This window comes from Xenopus laevis, chromosome 6S (genome assembly GCF_017654675.1).
Source record: "Xenopus laevis strain J_2021 chromosome 6S, Xenopus_laevis_v10.1, whole genome shotgun sequence".
In the NCBI taxonomy this organism is placed as follows: Eukaryota; Metazoa; Chordata; class Amphibia; order Anura; family Pipidae; genus Xenopus; species Xenopus laevis.
The window spans coordinates 117,862,997-117,883,508 of record NC_054382.1 but is presented as its reverse complement, the minus strand read 5'-3'; the positions used below and the strand labels follow the sequence as shown (position 1 = coordinate 117,883,508).

Below are 20,512 nucleotides of genomic sequence, written 5' to 3'. Positions count from 1 at the left end.
TCCCTAGAATATTTTGCTCTGCAGCACTTTTCACATTCATGTTTGAATAATACTACTTTGCCTTTTTTTCGTAAGTGTAAAGTAAGTTATTTAATTTTTTTTTTTTTTTCCAGTTTGTTGCATATTTTAAGGATCCAAAAATATATTGACCCCTTATTTGGCATTTATTGGTTTATGATTGTTGGCTTTGCGGAAAATACGGCTGAGATGAAAGGTTTTATTGACGATACAAATTACTCCATTGGCCTGCTGGAGGACACAGCAACTCCTAGAGATGTCGTTGATCATTATATTTATGATCACACCCTGGTAAGTAGTTCTTACACTTACATTTCTGACACATGTGTTTGTCTTTGGGCATTGCATGGGAAAATGTTTCCTTCAAATTAGACAGATTTTCCAATGCTGTGATAGGTCCCCTAATATTTAAGTGCCTTATTTTTTCCCCCACAGTGGAATAAAATGGGGGTGGGGGACATTCTTGCAAAAATTTAAAGGGGGTTCACCTTCCAACATCTTTTCCCAGTTCAGTTAATTACAAATAGTAATAGTTCACTAGACATAAGACCTTTGTTCAAGTACTTTGTATTTTTTTTATTTGTATAACCATTTTTCTAATATTGAAGTTGAATTTTTTTCACCTTATGTCTTTCTAACGGTTCTAAAGTGATACATATTGTTGATACTTTGTCCCTGCTGAGCAGAATCCCTCATTTCATTAAAGGCAGCTGTAAGAATTGATACAATAGTTGCTAATATTCAACAGATACTGCTGAGAAATCTAACAAACTGTAACCATTTAGAATCTGCTCCTGGATTACTGAGCGGTCAGACTGAAACATACAGGAACTTTAAACTTTTGGAAAAACCGTAAACAATAAAAGATGGAAAAGTAGTTGAAAAAAACAGAACTGAAAGTGTTTGGAAGGTGAACAATCCCTTTTAATGAAACTGCTGTGGGACAAATGGGAGTGTTACTATAAGCAGTACAATCGTTTACTAATGCGCCATCTTTCTCCGTGTGAATAAGGATATTTTGGCCATAAATGATATTAAAGCTGACTTGTTCAGCTAGATTGCACTGTTAGGTGCCTCTCGGAATCCTGGATTTTGAAACTTGTCCATGTTGTGAGTAGCCTGGATATACTACTAATAGTAAACATGCAAAAAATTGTTTTATTTACTCAATCAAGTGATAAGTAGAGTGTAAAGGCCTGTCTGCAGCCCTCTGCTCCAAGGAAACTGGCAGTGAGGGAGTATTGTCACTGTCAGATGGCACAACAGTGCGCAGTCCCTCAAAGTAGTGGCTTACATTACTAGTTCTAAAATAAAAATTACAAATCTGAAGAGACTTTTCTGCTTTAAAGGGATACTGTCATTGGAAAATAAAAAATAAAAATTCAAAATGAATCAGTTAATAGTGCTGCTCCAGCAGAATTCTGCACTGAAATCCATTTCTCAAAAGAGCAAAAATATATTCAATTTTGAAATCTGACATGGGGCTAGACATGTTGTCAATTTCCCAGCTGCCCCTGGTTATGTGACTTGTGCCTGAACTTTAGGAGAGAAATGCTTTCTGGCAGGCTGCTGTTTTTCCTTCTCAATGTAACTGAATGTGTCTCAGTGGGACATGGGTTTTTACTATTGAGTGTTGTTCTTAGATCTACCAGGCAGCTGTTATCTTGTGTTAGGGAGCTGTTATCTGGTTACCTTCCCATTGTTCTTTTATTTGGCTGCTGGGGGGAAAGGGGGAGGGGGGTGATATCACTCTAACTTGCAGTACGGCAGTAAAGAGTGATTGAAGTTTATCAGAGCACAAGTCACATGACTTGGGGCAGCTGGGAAATTAGCAATGTCTAGCCCCATGTCAGATTTCAAAATTGAATATATAAAAAAAAAATGTTTGCTCTTTTGAGAAATGGATTTCAGTGCATAATTTTGTTGGAGCAGCACTATTAACTGATTCATTTTGAAAAAGATGTTTTTTCCCATGACAGTATCCCTTTAAAGATGCAGCATTATAGCCTTGTGTTCTGTAACAATATTTTATGGAATATTTTCTGTAACAATGTTTATGGAAATTCACAGGCACAGTTGGAGATAAAGATTCTGGTAGTCACAAGACTGCAGTCCCTATGCCATTTATATAGGTAGCAAATACCCACAGTGTTGTGCCTTTACATTTTTTCTTAAAGATTTTTGTGATGTTAGACTGGAATGAGCTTCGGTTGTGTTTGCTACATCTTGAAACATCTTTATTAAAGGGGAACTATTGCGAAAAGGAACATTTATTACCATACTCTAATAAGATTTAACATTTTTAATACAATCAATTAAATATTCTGCATTGTTTCTGAAATAATCAAGTTCATCTTCACTATTCCTCTCTCAGCATCTGTTTCTCTTTATTCTCTCTTCATGAAGAAGTTGGGTGTCAGATAATTGACAGATCCAATATATTTTATGGGGGGGGGGGCTTCCTTAGATGTATTGGAGCTCACTCAAATAACTGATTCCAGTACAAACAAAATCTAACAAAATAACTGCCTTTTGCACAAATTCTCCATGTAGAGAGACATGATGTCTGGTGATTTTAATAGAGTGAGTTCTAATACATCTTCTAGGCAAAAGGAGCCCCCCTATAAGATATATTGGATCCGTCAACGATGACACCGAAATGCTTCATAAAAGGAGAATGAAGAGAAACAGATGCTGAGAGAGGGATAGTTATTATATTTAGAAAAAAACTTAATTCAGTATGCTGAAGCTTAAATTAAATGTTTTCGCAATAGTTCCTCTTTAATTACCCAGGTTCAAATTAATTACTCCTGCAAACATGGCCCTTTTTTTTGAATGTTTACATTACTATTTTTTTCTTCTTTCTACTAGATGGGTAAAAATGCATTCTTTGTGGCTGACCTTGGGAAGATTGTGAAGAAACACTTCAAGTGGAAGAACATCATGGGGCACATAAAACCCTTTTATACCGTGAGATGCAACTCTTCTCCTGCTGTACTGGAGATTTTAGCAGCTCTTGGCATGGGATTTGCGTGTGCTAATAAAGTGAGTAAATTTGATGGGGAAATGTTGGTTCTTGTGTCCAATGTTAAATTATCACGGCACAATAAATATAACAGTGGCCTTCATGTGTTCATTACAAATTAGGGATGCACCAAATCCACTAAAGTGGGAAAAATTTTCTTTTGTGACGAAAAGTCACGTGATTTCCCTACCCAACCCTAATTTACATATGCAAATTCGGATTCGGTTCAGCCAGGCACAAGGATTCTCCGATTCCTGCTGAAAAAGGCAGAATCCTGGATTCGGTGCATACCTATTACAAATGTTTTTCTATCACTTTAAAATGGTCTTGAGGGGGGACAAAATACTGGATTATCCGTTTTAAAGGGGTGGTTCACCTTTAATTTTAACTTTAAGTATGTTATAGAATGGCTGTTTTTAAGGCAAACTTTTAGTTGGTCTTAATTTTTTCTAGGGATGCTCCGAATCCACTATTTTGGATTCGGCTGAACCTCCGAATCCTTCACGAAAGATTCTGCCGAATCCTAATTTGCATGTGGGAAGGGGGAAACATATTTTGCTTCTTGTTTTGTGACAAAAAGTCACGTTATTTCCCTCCTTGCCCCTTATTTGCATATGCAAATTATGGTTCGGCCAGGCAGAAGGATTCTGCCCAATCCGAATCCTGCTGAGAGAGGCAGAATCCCGAAACCCCTTTAAGGCATTGAAGTAATAAGCAAATTTTCTCACATCTTGGGGCTAGTCCCAGTAGGGGTGCTTTGAGCCTTGGGTGAGGTTGCCCATCAAAAGCCCAGTTAGTGAAATTAGGGTATAATATTCTGACTGTCCCTCCTTGGAGTTGACCTTGGTTGTTTAGGAAGTATTTTTGGTTAAGCACTTGTTTTGCTGTGGTTTAAATATTATATAATAGGTCATATTCTTGATTCTTATATCCATTCTTTGGTATAGGACCACCTTAGCTCAAAAATATACCAAATGAGCCTCATAGGAAGTCTTAAATTGAACATAATATCTTGTATTGCAGAATGAAATGTCATTAGTGTATGACTTGGGAATCTCAATGGAGAATGTTGTATATACTAACCCATGCAAGCAGGCTTCTCAAATCAAGCACGCAGCCAAGATTGGAGTAAATCTCATGACATGCGACAGTGAAACTGAATTAAAGAAAATTGCACGTAATCATCTTAATGCAAAGTAAGTTCTAGTTGTTAATCAAACCTTAAAGTGTAACCACTGATACTTTATACAGGCATGGGATATATTATCCAGAATGCTCGGGACCTGGCGCTTTCTGGATAAGGGATCTTTCCATAATTTGAATCTTCATACCTAGAAAATAATTTAATATTAAGTAAAACCAATATGTGTGTTTTACCTTCATTAACGATTGATTATATCTAAGTTTGGATGAAGTACAAGCTACTGTTTTTATTATTACAGAGAAATAGGAAATCATTTCTAAAAAAAATTTGGATTATTTGATTATAATGGTCTATGGGAGACCGCCTTTCTGTTACTTGGCTCTTTCTGGATAACGGGGTTCCGTATAACTGATCCTATACCTGTATATGACTACAGCAAGACTCTTATTTGCACATATAATTTTTAAAGCAATAGTGTTAGCTCTGAGATGAGCTTAGAATATCTACCCATATAAAAGAATATTTAGAAGGTATCCGTCTGTGGTGTGCAGTCAACTGTAAAGGAATCCATTTTGTAAATGAATAAATAGCTCATTGTCTTCATTGTACCCTCTTCATTATAAACGTGTTTCTTTGATACAGAACATTGTATGTTTTGTTTTTTTCTTAATTGTGATGTTTTCCTATCCGAACAGTGTGTATCTGTGTAAGCCTCCATTTTGGACAGGGACACCGTTCCTCTAGTCGTATGATCTCAAAAATGCTTGTTTGCGTGTTCTCTGGGAGTTTTTTTAAGACATCTGTGGGACTTAAAGGAAAACTACCCCCCAAACAATGTAGGTCTCTAAAAATATATTGCATAAAACGGCTCATATGTAAAACCCTGCTTCATGTAAATAAACCATTTTCAGAACAATATACTTGTTTAGTAGTATGTGCCATTGAGTAATCATAAATAGAAAATTGCCATTTTAAAAAATAAGGCAATTAAATCCCCTGGGATCCTATGATTCACGGTGCACACAAACATGATAGGTCACATGAAGCAAAAGACACAACTCTGTCTGTTAATTGGCTCAACACTTCTTCCTGTTAGTTAGAGTTGTATTATTTCTGGTCAGGTGATCTCTGAGGCAGCACAGAGAATATTATAAAATGGGGGCTCAAGGCAAGAGATGTAAAAGGGCAATATTTACTTAATATATATATATAACAGTTTGGTAAGATTCCTTAATATGACACTTAATTTGATCTAAACTATCTGTTGCTTAAAGGGCATGTAAAGTCTAAAATAGAATAAGGCTAGAAATGCTGTATTTTGTATACTAAATATAAACATGAACTTACTGCACCACAAGCCTAATCAAACAAATCATTTATGCTTTCAAAGTTGGCTACAGGGGGTCACCATCTTGTAACTTTGTTATACATCTTTGCAAGACTAAGACTGTGCACATGCTCAGTGTGGTCTGGGCTGCTTAGGGATCGTCATAAACAAAGCTGCTTGAGTTCTGCATGGCTGGGAAGTAAGGCGGGGGCTCCCCCTGCTGTTCATAAGTATGATTGTTTCCCAGCTCAGCAGTTAGGGACCATCTGACAATTCCTATCCACAGCAGTAAATGAAGGGAGAATTTCACTGCATACAGTCAGGTTTCTTATAAAAAAAAGGTACACATTTTTTAATTAAAGTATATTGGAGATAGGTTTCTTTTTCATTAAAGAAAGTAAAAATGGGATTTTATGTTTTTGCCTTTACATGCCCTTTAAAGGGGAACTATCAAGAATATGAAAATTTAATATAAGCTTCATCATACTAAAATAAACTTTCTAAAGAAAATTAAATAAATATTCTGCATCGTTTCTGAAATCACGTTTTAGCTTCACTATCCCTCACTCAGCATCTGTTTCTCTTCATTCTCTCTTCATACAGCAGTTGGGTGTCAGATATTCATTGACTGTTAGATTCAATATATCTTATAGGGGGGCTTCCTTTCCTAGCAGATGAATTAGAGCTCACTCAAATAACTGATTTCAGTACAAACAAAATAACTGCCTTTTGCCCAAATCCTGCATGTAGAGAGACGTGATGTCTGGGGATTTTAATAGTGAGCTCTAATGCATCTTCTAGGCAATAGGTGTCCCCCTATAAGATATATTGGATCTAACGGTCAATGAATATCTGACAGCCAACTGCTGCATGAAGACAGAACGAAGAGAAACAGATGCTGAGAGAGGAATAGTGAAGATGAACTTGATTTCAGAAATGATGCAGATTTTTAAGTCTGATGAAGCTTCTGTTAAACGTTCATTTTCGCGATAGTTCCCCTTTAAAGTATTCATTTTGGGGGTATAGTTTTCCTTTAAGGTTATGAATAATCTTTTATTACAGCACCAACCAATTTACTACTAAATCATATGTACACGGTTTGCTGTAATTCCATTTGTCCCACTCTCAGCTCCCCAGTCTGGGCCCTAATTGCTAGTTTTCTCTCTATACAGGAGTTTCTCACTAAGTTCTTGACTCTTCCAAGGATGGCATTCAAGCTCTGGCACCCTAATCAACATACTTCTGCAAAAACGTCATGTGCTGATGTAAACCAACTGTGCCCCAATCATCTTCCCCTTCTCTTAGGCTCTTGCTTCATGTTGCCACAGAAGGCATGAGTGGTGAGGAAGAGATGAGCATGACGTTTGGCACCACACTGAAGAACTGCAGGCATCTCTTGGACTGTGCTAAGGAGCTCAGTGTTGAGGTGGTAGGTGTGAAGTAAGTGCCTTTTCTACCTAAAAGTTTTTGTCAAGGATTTTGTGACTCTCTGACATGTATTGAAATTCTATTTGTGATTTATTTTGCCTATGACAGATTGCAGTATATTAAACGGGTTGTTAACCTTTAAATTAACTTTTAGTATGATGTAGAACCTGATATTCTGAAGTAATTTGCAATTGGTTTTCATTTTTTAATTGTTGCTTTTGAGCAGTGATCCCCAACCAGTAGCTCGTGAGCAACATGTTGCTCTCCAACCTCTTGGATGTTGCTCTCAGGGTCCTCAAAGCAGGGGCTTATTTTTGAATTCCAGGCTTGGAAGCAAGTTTTAATTGCATAATAACAAAGTATAGTGCCAAGTAGAGCCTCTTGTAGGCTACCAGTCCACATAGGGGCTACCAAATAGCCAATCACAGCCCTTATTTGTTACGCCAAGGGACTTTTTCATGCTTGTGTTGCTCCCCAAATCTATTTACATTTGAATGTGGCTCACGGGTAAAAAAGGTTGGGGACCCCTGCTTTTGAGAGATCTTGACGCCAGAATTTAAAACGTTTTTACATCTATCATAACATTGTCTTTGCATGCGATTTATAATTAATTTATAAATTAATATTCTAAATAATTTATAAAGTATTCGCCTGATGCTTCACATTACCTATCCATTCCCCATGTTCCTGTATGAGGGGGCTGCCATATTTGTGCAGCAGGAGTCTGTTAGCATTAGAAACTCTAACTGACAAGCTGATAAGGGACAGTCGGGTTCAGGAACTTCAACTACAATTACTTACAAAAGTAGGCCTAAAAGCAAAAAATTATCAACATGACCTATAGGTAACTTTTAATGTACATGAATATTTTAAGGAGTTTTTTTAGTGTCCGTATCACTTTAAGCTATTTATTCAGAAGCCCTGAATAACGTTCCCTTTTAAAACCATCTGGTTGCTAGCGTCCACATTATCCTAGCAACCATGCATTGATTTGGGTAAGTAACTGGGATATGAACAGTAGAGGCCTGAATAGAAAGATGAGTAAAAAAAAATGTTACTAACTTTGTAGCCTTACAGAGCATTTATTTTTAGATGGGGGTCAGTAAGCCCAATTGAAGGCTGGAAAGAGTCCGGAAAAAGAAGACAGATTATTCAAAAACTATAAAAAAGAAACAATGAAGTCTAATTGAAAAGTTGCTTACACCCTTTAGCAGCTGATTTCTGATAGTGTAGGCATGTGGCATCCGATTGGGCTGAAAAGCTATTGGACACAGATTGCTATTGGACACAAACGAATGTCCTTAGCCCCCACCACTGGTCATTCTACCTTGTCTTCCTCATTCCCGATCAGCAAAGAAGGTCCAACTTTGTAAATAAAATTGCAGGTTGGGCACCCCTCCAGGCCAAATTTTCACTTGCCCTGTGCAGTAGTGCACCCCAATGACATCTATGTAAATAAATGGCAGTAGCAATTAATACTGCCAGTTGGTTGAATTGAGTAAATTGTTTATGAAATGTGTTAGTGCTCATTTCAAACCATACCCAAAGCTATGAACTTTAAAGCTAAAATAAGGACAATTTGCTTTGTGTTTGAAAGTGATATGCCATTTTGCACCACTGTGTTAAAGGAACTATTCAGTGTAAAAATAAAAACTGGTTAAATAGGCTGTGCAAAATAAAAAAATGTATCTAATATAGTTAGCCACAAATGTAATGTATAAAGGCTGGAGTGACTGGATGTGTAACATAATAGCCAGAACTCTACTTCCTGCTTTTCAGTTAGTCAGCGACTTGAAGGGGGCCACATGGGACATAACTGTTCAGTGAGTTTGCAATTGACTGCTCAGATTCAAAAGCAACAGTTATGACCCATGCCCCCCCCCCCCCCAGGTCTCGGGTTACTGCCTGGTAGCCAATCGGTGGAAGCCAAGAGAGCTGAAAAGCAGGAAGTAATGTTCTGGCTATTATGTTACACATCCAGTCACTCCAGCCTTTATACATTACATTTGTGGCTAACTAATTATATTAGAAACATTTTGTATTTTGCACAGCCTATTTACCCAGTTTTTATTTTTACACTGAACTGTTCCTTTAATATTGGTCTCTGAGCCAAGGCATGGAGACCACAGAAATCATTAACCATGAGCATTATTGGCCTTTATTGCTCAACTCTGGAAATGTGAGGAGGTTGGTGGTTATAAACTGGAGACACGGTGCTTTCTGCATTATGCTTGTTTGTAGATTAAGACAACATTTCTTTCCCTAACCATAAGCATCACTAGTGACATGTGGCTGTACCTTTAGCTGATTACTTCTAGTTGTGCTTTCAGTTACTGAAATGTCAGTCCGTTGGTATTTCCTTGTTACTCATGTGATAAAACAGGTCTCTTGTCTGAACTAAATGAGCTCACGGTTTGCTTATTTTCTCACTGAAGCCAAAGCCTGGGAGAGTAGGGGCATAGTCTGTAGCAGCTTCTGCAAACTGATTACTAGTGAATGGCTGTTGACCCTAATAATCAGGCAGATTCTGCCAATGATCACTGCCATGTGTTGGAAATAACAATCTATGCAAAAAACTATTGACAGTAAGAAGAGTTGTCACTTTTACTTCATAGCCACAGTAATCCATTTTCTCATCTTTTTCAGATTTCATGTTTCAAACTCTTCTAATCCACAAACATATAATCATGCATTATCTGATGCCCGCTGTGTATTCGACATGGCAGTAAGTAACCCGCTTCATCTGGTTTTTATATCCCTACCAATGGATTTGGCAGTTGTTTTTGGCCGTAACGCTGCTTTTCCATCCTTTCTTTTAAAATAGCTGTCCTATTAATATTGTCTATAGCCGAGACTCTAGCTACTCTTGTAACTTTGTTCAGTTATAGATAAAACGCTGTACAGGTATTGGATCCGTTATCCGGAAACCCGATATCCAGTAAGCTCCGAATTCCAGAGTAGCCGTCTCCCATAGACTTTGTTATAATGAAATAATGCACATTTTTAAAAATTATTTCCCTTTTCTCTGTAATAATAAAACAGTAACTTGTACTTGATCCCAACTAAGATATAATTAATCCTTATTGGAAGCAATACCAGCCTATTGGGTTTATTTAATGTTTACATGATTTTCTAGTAGACTTAAGGTCCCCATAAACTGAGAGATCCGCTCGTTTGGCAATGTCGCCAAACGAGCGGATCTCCCTCCGTTATGCACACCTTAAGGTGGCCATACACGGGCCGATAAAAGCTGCCGACAGACCGTGTCGGCAGCTTATTGGCCCGTGTATGGGGCCCCACGACGGGCTTCACCGATCGAGATCTGGCCCTAGGGCCCAACGATCAGATCCTAACGATGCCTTAACGGATCGTGGGACCGCATCAACGAATAGATGCTGCCGTGATCCGACGGGATTTTCTGTCCCATCCGATCGAGATCTGGCCGACTTTCGGCCAGATCTCGATCGGTGAAGCCCGTTGGGGGGCCCCATACACGGGCCAATAAGCTGCCGACACGGTCTGTCGGCAGCTTTTATCGGCCCGTGTATGGCCACCTTTAAGGTTTGAAGATCCAAATTACGGAAAGATCCGTTATCTGGAAAACCCCGGTCCCGAGCATTCTGGATAATAGGTCCCATACCGTATAGGGTTATGGAACCCTAGTAAATGTGGAAATGCATCCCTATCCCCTTAAACTAAATGTGCAAACGTCCCTGCAGACCCTTGTTATAAATCTGCACACAGCTTGTCTGTCTCCGTAGTTGTCTTTGCATCAGGCACTGTCCAGGCTGAGGGCAAATATTAACAATGCCTCTGCCTATTGGGCTGTCCCCAATCCTGATCACTATCGAGACATCAGAGTCGAGCTGCTGTAGGGATCTGTGCTGGGAGTTTGCATGGAGACTGGCCTAGGGGGGGGCTTAGTAACTCATATAGCCTCAAGTTACTTTACATGTTTGTAAATACAGTAGAACCCCCATTTTACATTTTGCAGGGGACCAGAAAAAAAGTGTAAAATCAGGGAAATGTATTATGCATAATATATAGGTGGAACCACAAAACTATGAGGGAAAACGTAAAATCAGGGGATGTATAATAGGGGTTCTATTGTAAGTAACATTCTATCTGTTATTCTAGGAAGAGCTTGGCTTTAAGATGAACATTTTGGACATTGGAGGAATTCCAGAAAATGAAGCACAGTTGGAAGAAGTAAGTTATAGTTCAATTCAGCTGCAACAAATGTCCTTACGTTTTTTTGTAGCTTGAGAATTTATTTTCAGTTGTATGTTCTGAATCTATGAATGCTTGGGTCCTTTTGGGTGAGATGTGTACATATAAATGATGTGAAAAAAATTGTGATCAAACCTTTAAGGGTAAGGGCACACCTGGAGATTGGGGGAGATTTAGTCATCCGGCGACTAATCGTCTCTTCTTTGGGTGCAACTAATCTCCCCGAGATTAGTTGCCCCCACAGAAGAGGCGATTAGTCGCCGGGCGACTAAATCTCCCCGAATCTTCAGGTTTGACCTTACCCTAAGAGATTCTCTGCCATTGCTCTGGCTGCCTTGCCCCACCCCCATGAAGCAATTGTATAAAAAGCTTTGTTTTTCTGTTTTTTTTTAAGCTGTATCAGGCAGTCGGCCCTCTTCTGGATGTGTATTTCCCTGAAGGGTCTGGGACAAGAATCATTGCAGAACCCGGAAGCTTTTATGTCTCCTCTGCATTTACACTTGCAGTTAATGTTATTGCAAAGGAAACCATTGAGCACGATCACCATCTTTCTTCTGCAGGTATTATCTTTTAACTCTCTCCATCCATAGTACATTGAGAACATTTTGCTATTGGTATTTTTCACTTACCAAGGTTTTTGAATATTTTGAAAGCCAAATTCCCATTCAAATACAAGTAAATATGTTAAAATACCTTAATCAGAGGTTTCCAGGCTATGGCGCTGCCCACCCTCAGGGTTGCTCAAGCTTGATGCTGGGTTGATAGTGATGAATATGTATTTGACTATTGGAAATCCTGTAAACCTAGAACAGTCCTATTTATGTACAAGCAGTCAGGCCCTAAAAAAGGCAGAACAAACCCTTCCAAACAAGTTTTTGTGTTACCTGCTCATCCTAAGGACGTATTCCTTTTAACATGTCACAAAGGATCACTAGATGCGAGTTACGTTGTTTAAACAAGTGCTTAATCTTCTAACTGAAATGCTTCCTTTTAGGTAAACCGATCAGCAACAAACTAGCGTTTGTTTATTGCTTGAATGAAGGCGTTTATGGTTCTTTTGCAAGAAAATTGTTTGAGAAACTAGATACCACCCCTGAAGTGCATAAGGTAAGTTGCAGAGATTTGTTGCATTGGGACCTAGTGCCCTGGGGGCATGTCTGAAAGGATTAAACATAACAAAGTACACACATCGTAATCTCTGTAAAATCCAAAGAATACAATGGTTTTGCTACTCTGTCTAAAGGCATATAAAAAACACATCTGTCATATAAAATAGGACAGTTTGTATGTAGGCATTTAACGCACACTAACTTTAGGGGGGTTATTGATCAAAGGTCGAATTTTAGAGTAATTTGAATTGTTTAAAGGAGAAGGAAAACTTTATTGCCAATAGATTAGCAACAATAGTGCAAGCTATAAAACTATATTTATTCTGCAGAATGCTTTACCATACCCGAGTAAACCTCTCTAGAAGCTCTGTTTGTTAAGAATAGCAGCTGCTATATTATCTTGGTGTGACATCACTTCCTGCCAGTCTCTCCCTGCTCACTCAGAGCTCTGGACTCGGATTGCAGCAGGGAGGGAGCAAACTGAGCATGCTCAAGCCCTAGCCCTGGAGGTTTAAGCTGAAAGAAGGAAGTCTGATACAGAAGCCCATGAGTACACAATAGAAGGAAATAAATGTGGTGTTTTCTTTTGACAGAGGACTCAGAGCAGCATTACTTTGAGGGTTTACTGGTGTATTTATATAGACCTTTCTGATGAAGCTTACTTAATTTTAGCCTTTCCTTCTCCTTTAAACTCAGTCAATTTAATTCACAATTCGAATACAGGTATGGGATCCGTTATCCGGAAACCCATTATCCGGAAAGTTCCGAATTACGGAAAGGCCGTCTCCCATAGACTCCATTATAATCAAATAATCTAATATTTTAAAAATGATTTCCTTTTTCTATGTAGTAAAAAAAAGTAGCTTGTACTTGATCCCAACTAAGATATAATTAATCCTTATTGGAGGTAAAACCAGTCTATTTGGCTTATTTAATGTTTACATGATTTTCTAGTAGTCTTAAGGTGTGAAGATCCAAATTACGGAAAGACCCGTCATCCGGAAAGCCCCAGGTCCCGATGATTCCAGATAATAGGTCTAATACCTGTAGTACATCATTTATGAATAAAATTCTATCGTATGGTCCCGACCCGAAAACTCCAATCAAAATAGAGTTTTCCTCTTTAAAAAAAAAAAAAAAAAAAACTGCGAAAAAGAAAATTCTTCCATTGGAGTCTTATGGGGCATAATTTTTGCAGTGAAACTTGACAAAAAGGTGACTCATCAATACTATTAACATCATCAAATAGTTAAAGGGACCGCTGCTGTTTTACATGAACTCGGCAGGTTTTAGGCGGCAAATAGTTGAATTACCGTATATACTCGTGTATAAGCCGACCCGTGTATAAGCCGAGGTACCTAATTTACCTAAGAATACTGGAAAAATGTATTGACTCGTGTATAAGCCTAGGGGCCCCATGTCAGATTTCAAAATGTGAATGTGTAAATGTGTAATCATGTTTTATGGCATAGAAATCTATCTAAAACTATTTAAAAGAGCCTCCCCATAATTCCATCAGCAGGAACATGACACTGCAAAAATATGCTTACCCTGAGAAGGATCAGTGTGGGCCAGGTTATAAATAGGACACAGTTCTCTAGCACAGACGCATAGTGATGCCACTGCTGATCCGACGGGGTGAAAACATCAAAATCCCTCATAAAATGGCTGGGGAAATGTTCCCCTTTACACCCAGCACCCTGCGAGCCCTGCAGAGACAGAGGGAGCTCTGTCTTGTCCCGCAGAGCTTTGACTTCCAGCCCAGCAGTGCGACCCCCTGTGACCCGGCCCCAGCAGGACTGTCTGTGACTGACTGTCACGATCGCCGCCCGGAGCAGGTCCAGGAGCTCCGGGCGGCGCGTCCTTCCCTGCCGGCGTTCGCTCCCAAAATGGCGGCGCCCATGGCTGCCACGTGGGTAGCGGCCGGCGCCGCTACCCACGTGGCGGCCATGGGCGCCGCCATTTTGGGAGCGAACGCCGGCAGGGAAGGACGCGCCGCCCGGAGCTCCTGGACCTGCTCCGGGCGGCGATCGTGACAGTCAGTCACAGACAGTCCTGCTGGGGCCGCGGAAGGAGCGTATCTACGTATGACCCGCGTATAAGCCGAGGTTGAGTTTTTCAGCACATTTTGGGTGCTGAAAAACTCGGCTTATACGCGAGTATATACGGTAGAACTGTTTCCAGCTTCAATATGTTCATATTTGAGTTGGTGACCAAAAAAATGTCTACAATTAAAATTTACCATTTGAATATTTGTAAATCTACCCCTACATGTTTAAAATAAATAACTTTCAACATTACTTGTTCTTGTTGCTGTATTAACAAACGCCTGTGTCTTGTAGCATCTGGGATTCCAATCTGAGCTCCTCAGCAGTGGGCGGACCGAAATAAAAGTTACATTGCTCGACTAATTTAACGAATATTTTCTGTTCTAGAAATACAAAGACGGTGAGCCGCTTTTTACGAGCAGCCTTTTGGGTGCATCCTATGATGAGCTTGATGTAATTGTGGACCACTGTGTTCTGCCTGAGCTTGAAGTTGGAGACTGGATAGTGTTTGAGAACATGGGATGTGGCAGTCTGAATGAGAATTCTCCATTCGCAGACTTCGAGAAACCGTCCTTGTACAACTTCATGTCATTCAACGACTGGTAAGCATTTCACATTCCTGTCCAGCCAGATCCATGTAAGCGATCATTGGGTAAGCAATTAGTACAGGTATGGGTCCTGTTATTCAGAATGCTCTCGCCGTAGGTTCTCCGGATAATGGATCTTTGTTATTTGGATCTTCATACTTAAGTCTACTACAAAATCACGTAAACATTAAATAAACCCAATAGGCTGGTTTTGCTTCCAACAAGGATTAATTATATCTTAGTTTGGATCAAGTACAAGCTACTGTTTTATTATTACAGAGAAAAAGGAAATCATTTTTAAAAAAAATTGGAATTATTTGGTCTATGGGAAGACGGCCTTTCTGTAATTTGGATCTTTCTGGATAACTGGTTTCCAGATAACGGATCCCGTACTGTAATGTTATTAGAGACCAGAACCAATGCCTACAGATTAGATTGCAGCATTCTACCACAATATGGCATGTCTCTGCATGAAAACATAGATCTTCCTGTAAGAATAAAAGAATCATTTCTAGTCTGTAAATATGTAGCATTTGGCCATTACAAGTAATCAAGAATATCATTTTAATTGGACATGCATTAGGTTTGGATTGTCTGGAAAGTAGGGATGCGCCAAATCCATGATTCGCCTGAATCCTTCTGGCGGGCCAAACCAAATCCTAATTTGCATATGCAAATTGGGGACAGGGAGGAAAACTGCGTGACTTTGTCACAAAACAAGGAAGTAAAAAATGGTTTCCCCTTAACACCCCTGATTTTGCATATACAAATTAGGATTCGGTTCAGTATTCGGCCAAATCTTTTGTGAAAGATTCGGGAGTTTGGCCGAATCCAAAATAGTTGATTTAATGCATTCCTACTGGGAAGAGGCACCTCTATTAAAGGGGTGGGTTCACCTTTAACTTTTAGTATGTTTTATAGAATGGCCAATCTAAGCAACTTTTACATTGGTTTTCATTATTTATTTTATGTAGTTGTTTGCCTTTTTATTCTGACTCTGCCGCTTTCAAATGGGGGTCAGTGACCCCTTCTAAAAAAACAAATGCTCTGTAAGGCTACTTTTTATTGCTACTTTAAATTACTTTTTTCTATTTTTTTTTCTATTCAGGCCTCTCCTATTAATATTGCAGTCTCTTATTCAAATCAATGCATGGTTGTTGGAGTAGATTGGACCCTAGCAACCAGATTGCTTAAAGGGGAACTCCGGCTTCCAAACCAAAATTTGAGAGGCCCACATTACACAGAAACCCCTAATATATCCGTTAGTAACATGTTTTTACAAAAAGTATGAATAAATGCCATTTTCTATGCTGAAATCCAGCTGTTTAACAGTTCTTCTCTTTCTGCATCATTTGAAATCCTGGCAGGGAAGGAGGGACTAAACACTGATGTTACAAATTGTAACAACTTCTCCACAGCTTACAGACAGCATGCAGGAACTACATACCCCACAATGCACTGCACTGGGATGTTCAGTTCCTTATTGAAATCACGTGTGCTGGGAATTGTGGGGTTTGGAGGATGCAGGCTGAGGACAGATGGCTGTTGATACAAAGTAACAGTAGTCAGTCAGCTCAGCAAAGTAGTCAGAGAGATGAGCGGGGGCTAGGCTTAGGGAACTGTCAGAAACCATTAAAAATCGTGAAAAGTCTGCCTATTTTTTAAATGATGTATATTGCAAAGTTGGTTGAAATTATGTTTACTTTTCAAAAAGCTGAAATTCTGTATTTGTTAGTGATGCAACAAATCCAGGATTCAGTTCCAATTCGGCCTTTCAGCAGGGTTTGGATTAAAGGTTGGCCATACACGGAGAGATCCGCTCATTTGGCGATGACGCCAAACGAGCGGATCTCTCCGATATGCCCACCTTGAGATGGGCAATATCGGGCTGATCCGATCGTGGGCCCTAGGTCCCAATGATCGGATCCTAATGAACGGGCGGGCGGATCGCCGGACCGCATCAACGAACAGATGTGGCCAGGATCAGACGGGTATTTTGTCCCATCCGATCGAGATCTGGCCGACTTTTGGCCAGATCTCGATCGGGAGGGGGGCCCCATACACGGGCCAATAAGCTGCCGACTTGGTCTGACGGCAGCTTTTATCGGCCCGTGTATGGCCAACTTTATCCGAATCCTGCCCGGCCGAAGTGAATCCGAATCCTAATTTGCATATGCAAATTGGGGACAGGGAGGTAAATCGTGTGACTTTTTGTCACATAACAAGGAAGTAAAGAATGTTCCCCCTTCCCATCACTAATTTGCATATGAAAATTAGGGTTCGCTATTCGGCGGGCTCTTTCGCAAAGGATTCAGCCGAATCCAAAATAGTGGATTCGGTGCATCCCTAGTTTTTGTGGAGTTCCCCTTTAAAATGCTAATTGAAGAGCTGCTGAATAAAAAGCGAAATAACTCGAACCGTAGATAATAAAAATAATGAAAACCAAGTGCAAGTTGTCTCAGAATATCACTCTCTACATCATATTAAAAGTTATCTCAAAGGTGAACAACCCCAAGATATTCACTTCACCCATGTCATATAAAATACTAGTGTGTTCCATGACCATGGCTTTTATTTTTAGTCTCTCTGCTCTCCTTACTCAAGTGGTTGGGAAGGGGTGGTTAGCTGTTTACTGACCCTTTAAATGGCTGTGTTTAATTGTAGGTATGGGATCCAAGATACTGGGAATATTTCAGAAAGCCTGATGAAGAGCCTGTGCGTGCCTTGTTTCCACTTGGGTGAAGACCAATTCTGCACAGATTAATTACATTATTAAGACTTACAGGCGCAAGTACTTACCTTGCCTGGTCAACATTCCGAAGTTGAATCCAATATGGATCTTGAGTTTAACTTCCTGTTAAAACTTGAAATTCAGTAAAGCAGATTGGGACCAGGCAAAAAAAAAAATAAAGCAGATTTCAAATTATTTTTAGGGGCAAGAATTGGCGACAAGTCCTGAATTAAACCTGAGCAGTTTAATAAAATATGCAACAAAATGGATGACTTAGTTGAGATGGAAGCCGTGACCTGGGCTCCTTTGTAACAGTTTACATAAAGTACACACCGTTTTTATACTAAGGATTCCTGTTAGACAGTCGTGTAACTTTATTGTCCAATGTCCGTGAAAGATCAGTGTGTGATTTAGTGTTCCGAATTTGTACATTGTGCTTCGACTGCTAGATTAATAAATGTAAATTGCATCATGGGTTTTTTTTTTGTTTTTTTAATTTGTTTTCTTGAACTGGCAAAAAAAGCTTGTATGATTGCAATAAACTTTTGTGTAGAAGCGGAGGCCTAATTATTACAGATTCTTTGGAGAAGCCTGGATATCGTAAGTGGAGTCATAGTTACTGACTGGTAAATGACAGTTACAGCTTAAAGGGATACTGTCATGGGGAAAAAACCTTTTTTTCCAAAATGAATCGGTTAATAGTGCTGCTCCAGCAGAATTCTGCACTGAAATCCATTTCTCAAAAGAGCAAACAGATTTTTTTATATTCAATTTTTAAATCTGACATGGGGCTAGACATATTGTCAATTTCCCAGCTGCCCCAAGTCATGTGACTTGTGCTCTGATAAACTTCAATCACTCTTTACTGCTGTACTGCAAGTTGGATTGATACCCCCCCCTCCCTTTCCACCCCCCAGCAGCCAAACAACAGAACAATGGGAAGGTAACCAGATAGCAGCTCCCTAACACAAGATAACAGCTGCCTGGTAGATCTAAGAACAACACTCAATAGTAAAAACCCATGTCCCACTGAGACACATTCAGTTACATTGAGAAGGGAAAAACAGCAGCCTGCCAGAAAGCATTTCTCTCTTAAAGTGCAGGCACAAGTCACATCACCAGGGGCAGCTGGGTAATTGACAAAATGTCTAGCCCCATGTCAGATTTCAAAATTGAATATAAAAAAACCTGTTTGCTCTTTTGAGAAATGGATTTCAGTGCAGAATTCTGCTGGAGCAGCGCTATTAACTGATGTTTTGAAAAAAACATAGTTTTCCGATGACAGGATCCCTTTAACAAAATACTAAATGCCATAACCGGTTTTGATCACAAGATGTTGCTGTTCTGTAGGGATATCTGTTTTAGATACTGACAGTAAAAGATTTTTCTTTTCAAAATATAGATCTACATAAAAAGTTACTTATAAAGGCCATGTTGATGATTTTTGGCTGATCTGCTTTTGTAAGTAACCATCACTTGAAGTTCCTAAACCTGACTGTCCCTTCTTAACTTATCAGAGTTTCTAATGGTAACAGACTCCTGCTACACAAATATGGCAGCCCCCTCGTAGGGAAAAAATTGAGTAAGAAAGGTAATGTAAAAACATCAGGCAAATACTTATATGGCAAAATTATAAATGGCATTCAAAGACAATGTTATGATGGATAATTAAATAGGTTATTTTCTGATGTTGGTATCTCTTTAACTAATACAAGCCAAACTTGCTGCCCCATCTGCTTAAAGGACCAGTAACATCAAATATTTTTATAAAGAAAAATTCATTGGTATAAAATGAAAAACACACACATTACAACTTTTTAAATCGCTAAGTCTTAAGAAATAACTTGCCAAAACTCTCCTTGTGCTCCTCATCAGAAAAGGCGATCCATCATGCGGTGCTCTTTCTCCTCCCTGCTTTCCTTATAGAAGATAGCCAGGAAGGAGAAATCGGGCACCGCATGATGGATAGTCACCTTTTCTGAAGAGGAGCGCAAGCAGAGTTTCGGTAAATTTCTTAAAGGGCATGTAAAGGCAAAAAAATAAAACCCTACTTTTACTTTAATGAAAAAGAAACCTATCTCCAATATACTTTAATTTAAAAATGTGTACCGTTTTTATAAGAAACCTTACTGTATGCAGTGAAATTCTTCCTTCATTTACTGCTGTGGATAGGAATTGTCAGATGGTCCCTAACTGCTGAGCAGGGAAACAATCATACTTATGAACAGCAGGGGGAGCCCCCGCCTTACTTCCCAGCCATGCAGAACTCAAGCAGCTTTGTTTATGACGATCCCTAAGCAGCCCAGACCACACTGAGCATGTGCACAGTCTTAGTCTTGCAAAGATGTTTAACTAAGTTACAAGATGGTGACCCCCTGTAGCCAACTTTGAAAGCATAAATTATTTGTTTGATTAGGCTTGTGGTGCAGTAAGTTCATGTTTATATTTAGTATACAAAATACAGCATTTCTAGCCTTATTCTATGTTAGACTTTACATGCCCTTTAAAGGATAAGTAAAACTTTAAAACAAGTGAATGAAATTGATGAGAAGGCTATTGTAAGCACTTGTCATTTACATTCATTACTTTTTTTTGATATTAAGGGATACATGTGCTGTTAAAATGAATGAATTGTGTTGCAACAGCTCCACCTGCTGGTCAGTTTCCTCTTGTTTATACAGAAAATTAGAGATAAAGAACAAAACTAACTGTGTTCTTTCTCAGGAAGATGGGTCAGGTGTCATTCGTGACTCCATATAGGACAATAGAATAAACTTTTTCTTACCTAGACGCATCATTTTTTGACATTGCTGTCCCTGTAAGAAAATTTTGCTTGGTTACTATTGGGCAAATGTAATTCATGGG

At 39.2% G+C, this 20,512-nt stretch overlaps 1 protein-coding gene across 2 annotated transcripts in view; it reads left to right on the top strand.

Moving 5' to 3' along the window:
• The window catches only part of azin1.S (antizyme inhibitor 1 S homeolog), a 31,554-nt gene extending 13,433 nt beyond the window's left edge, over positions 1-18,121 (top strand). For both annotated transcript variants that reach the window (XM_041567952.1, XM_041567953.1), the window contains exons 3-12: positions 114-309; positions 2,890-3,063; positions 4,067-4,239; positions 6,820-6,954; positions 9,589-9,667; positions 11,080-11,151; positions 11,567-11,732; positions 12,167-12,279; positions 14,717-14,931; positions 17,581-18,121. In XM_041567952.1, coding sequence (XP_041423886.1) covers positions 175-309; positions 2,890-3,063; positions 4,067-4,239; positions 6,820-6,954; positions 9,589-9,667; positions 11,080-11,151; positions 11,567-11,732; positions 12,167-12,279; positions 14,717-14,931; positions 17,581-17,680 — 1,362 coding nt within the window. In that variant the 5' untranslated portion in view covers positions 114-174 and the 3' untranslated portion in view covers positions 17,681-18,121. The remainder of the gene's footprint in view (positions 1-113; positions 310-2,889; positions 3,064-4,066; positions 4,240-6,819; positions 6,955-9,588; positions 9,668-11,079; positions 11,152-11,566; positions 11,733-12,166; positions 12,280-14,716; positions 14,932-17,580) is intronic.
• The last annotated feature ends 2,391 nt before the right edge of the window (positions 18,122-20,512 follow it).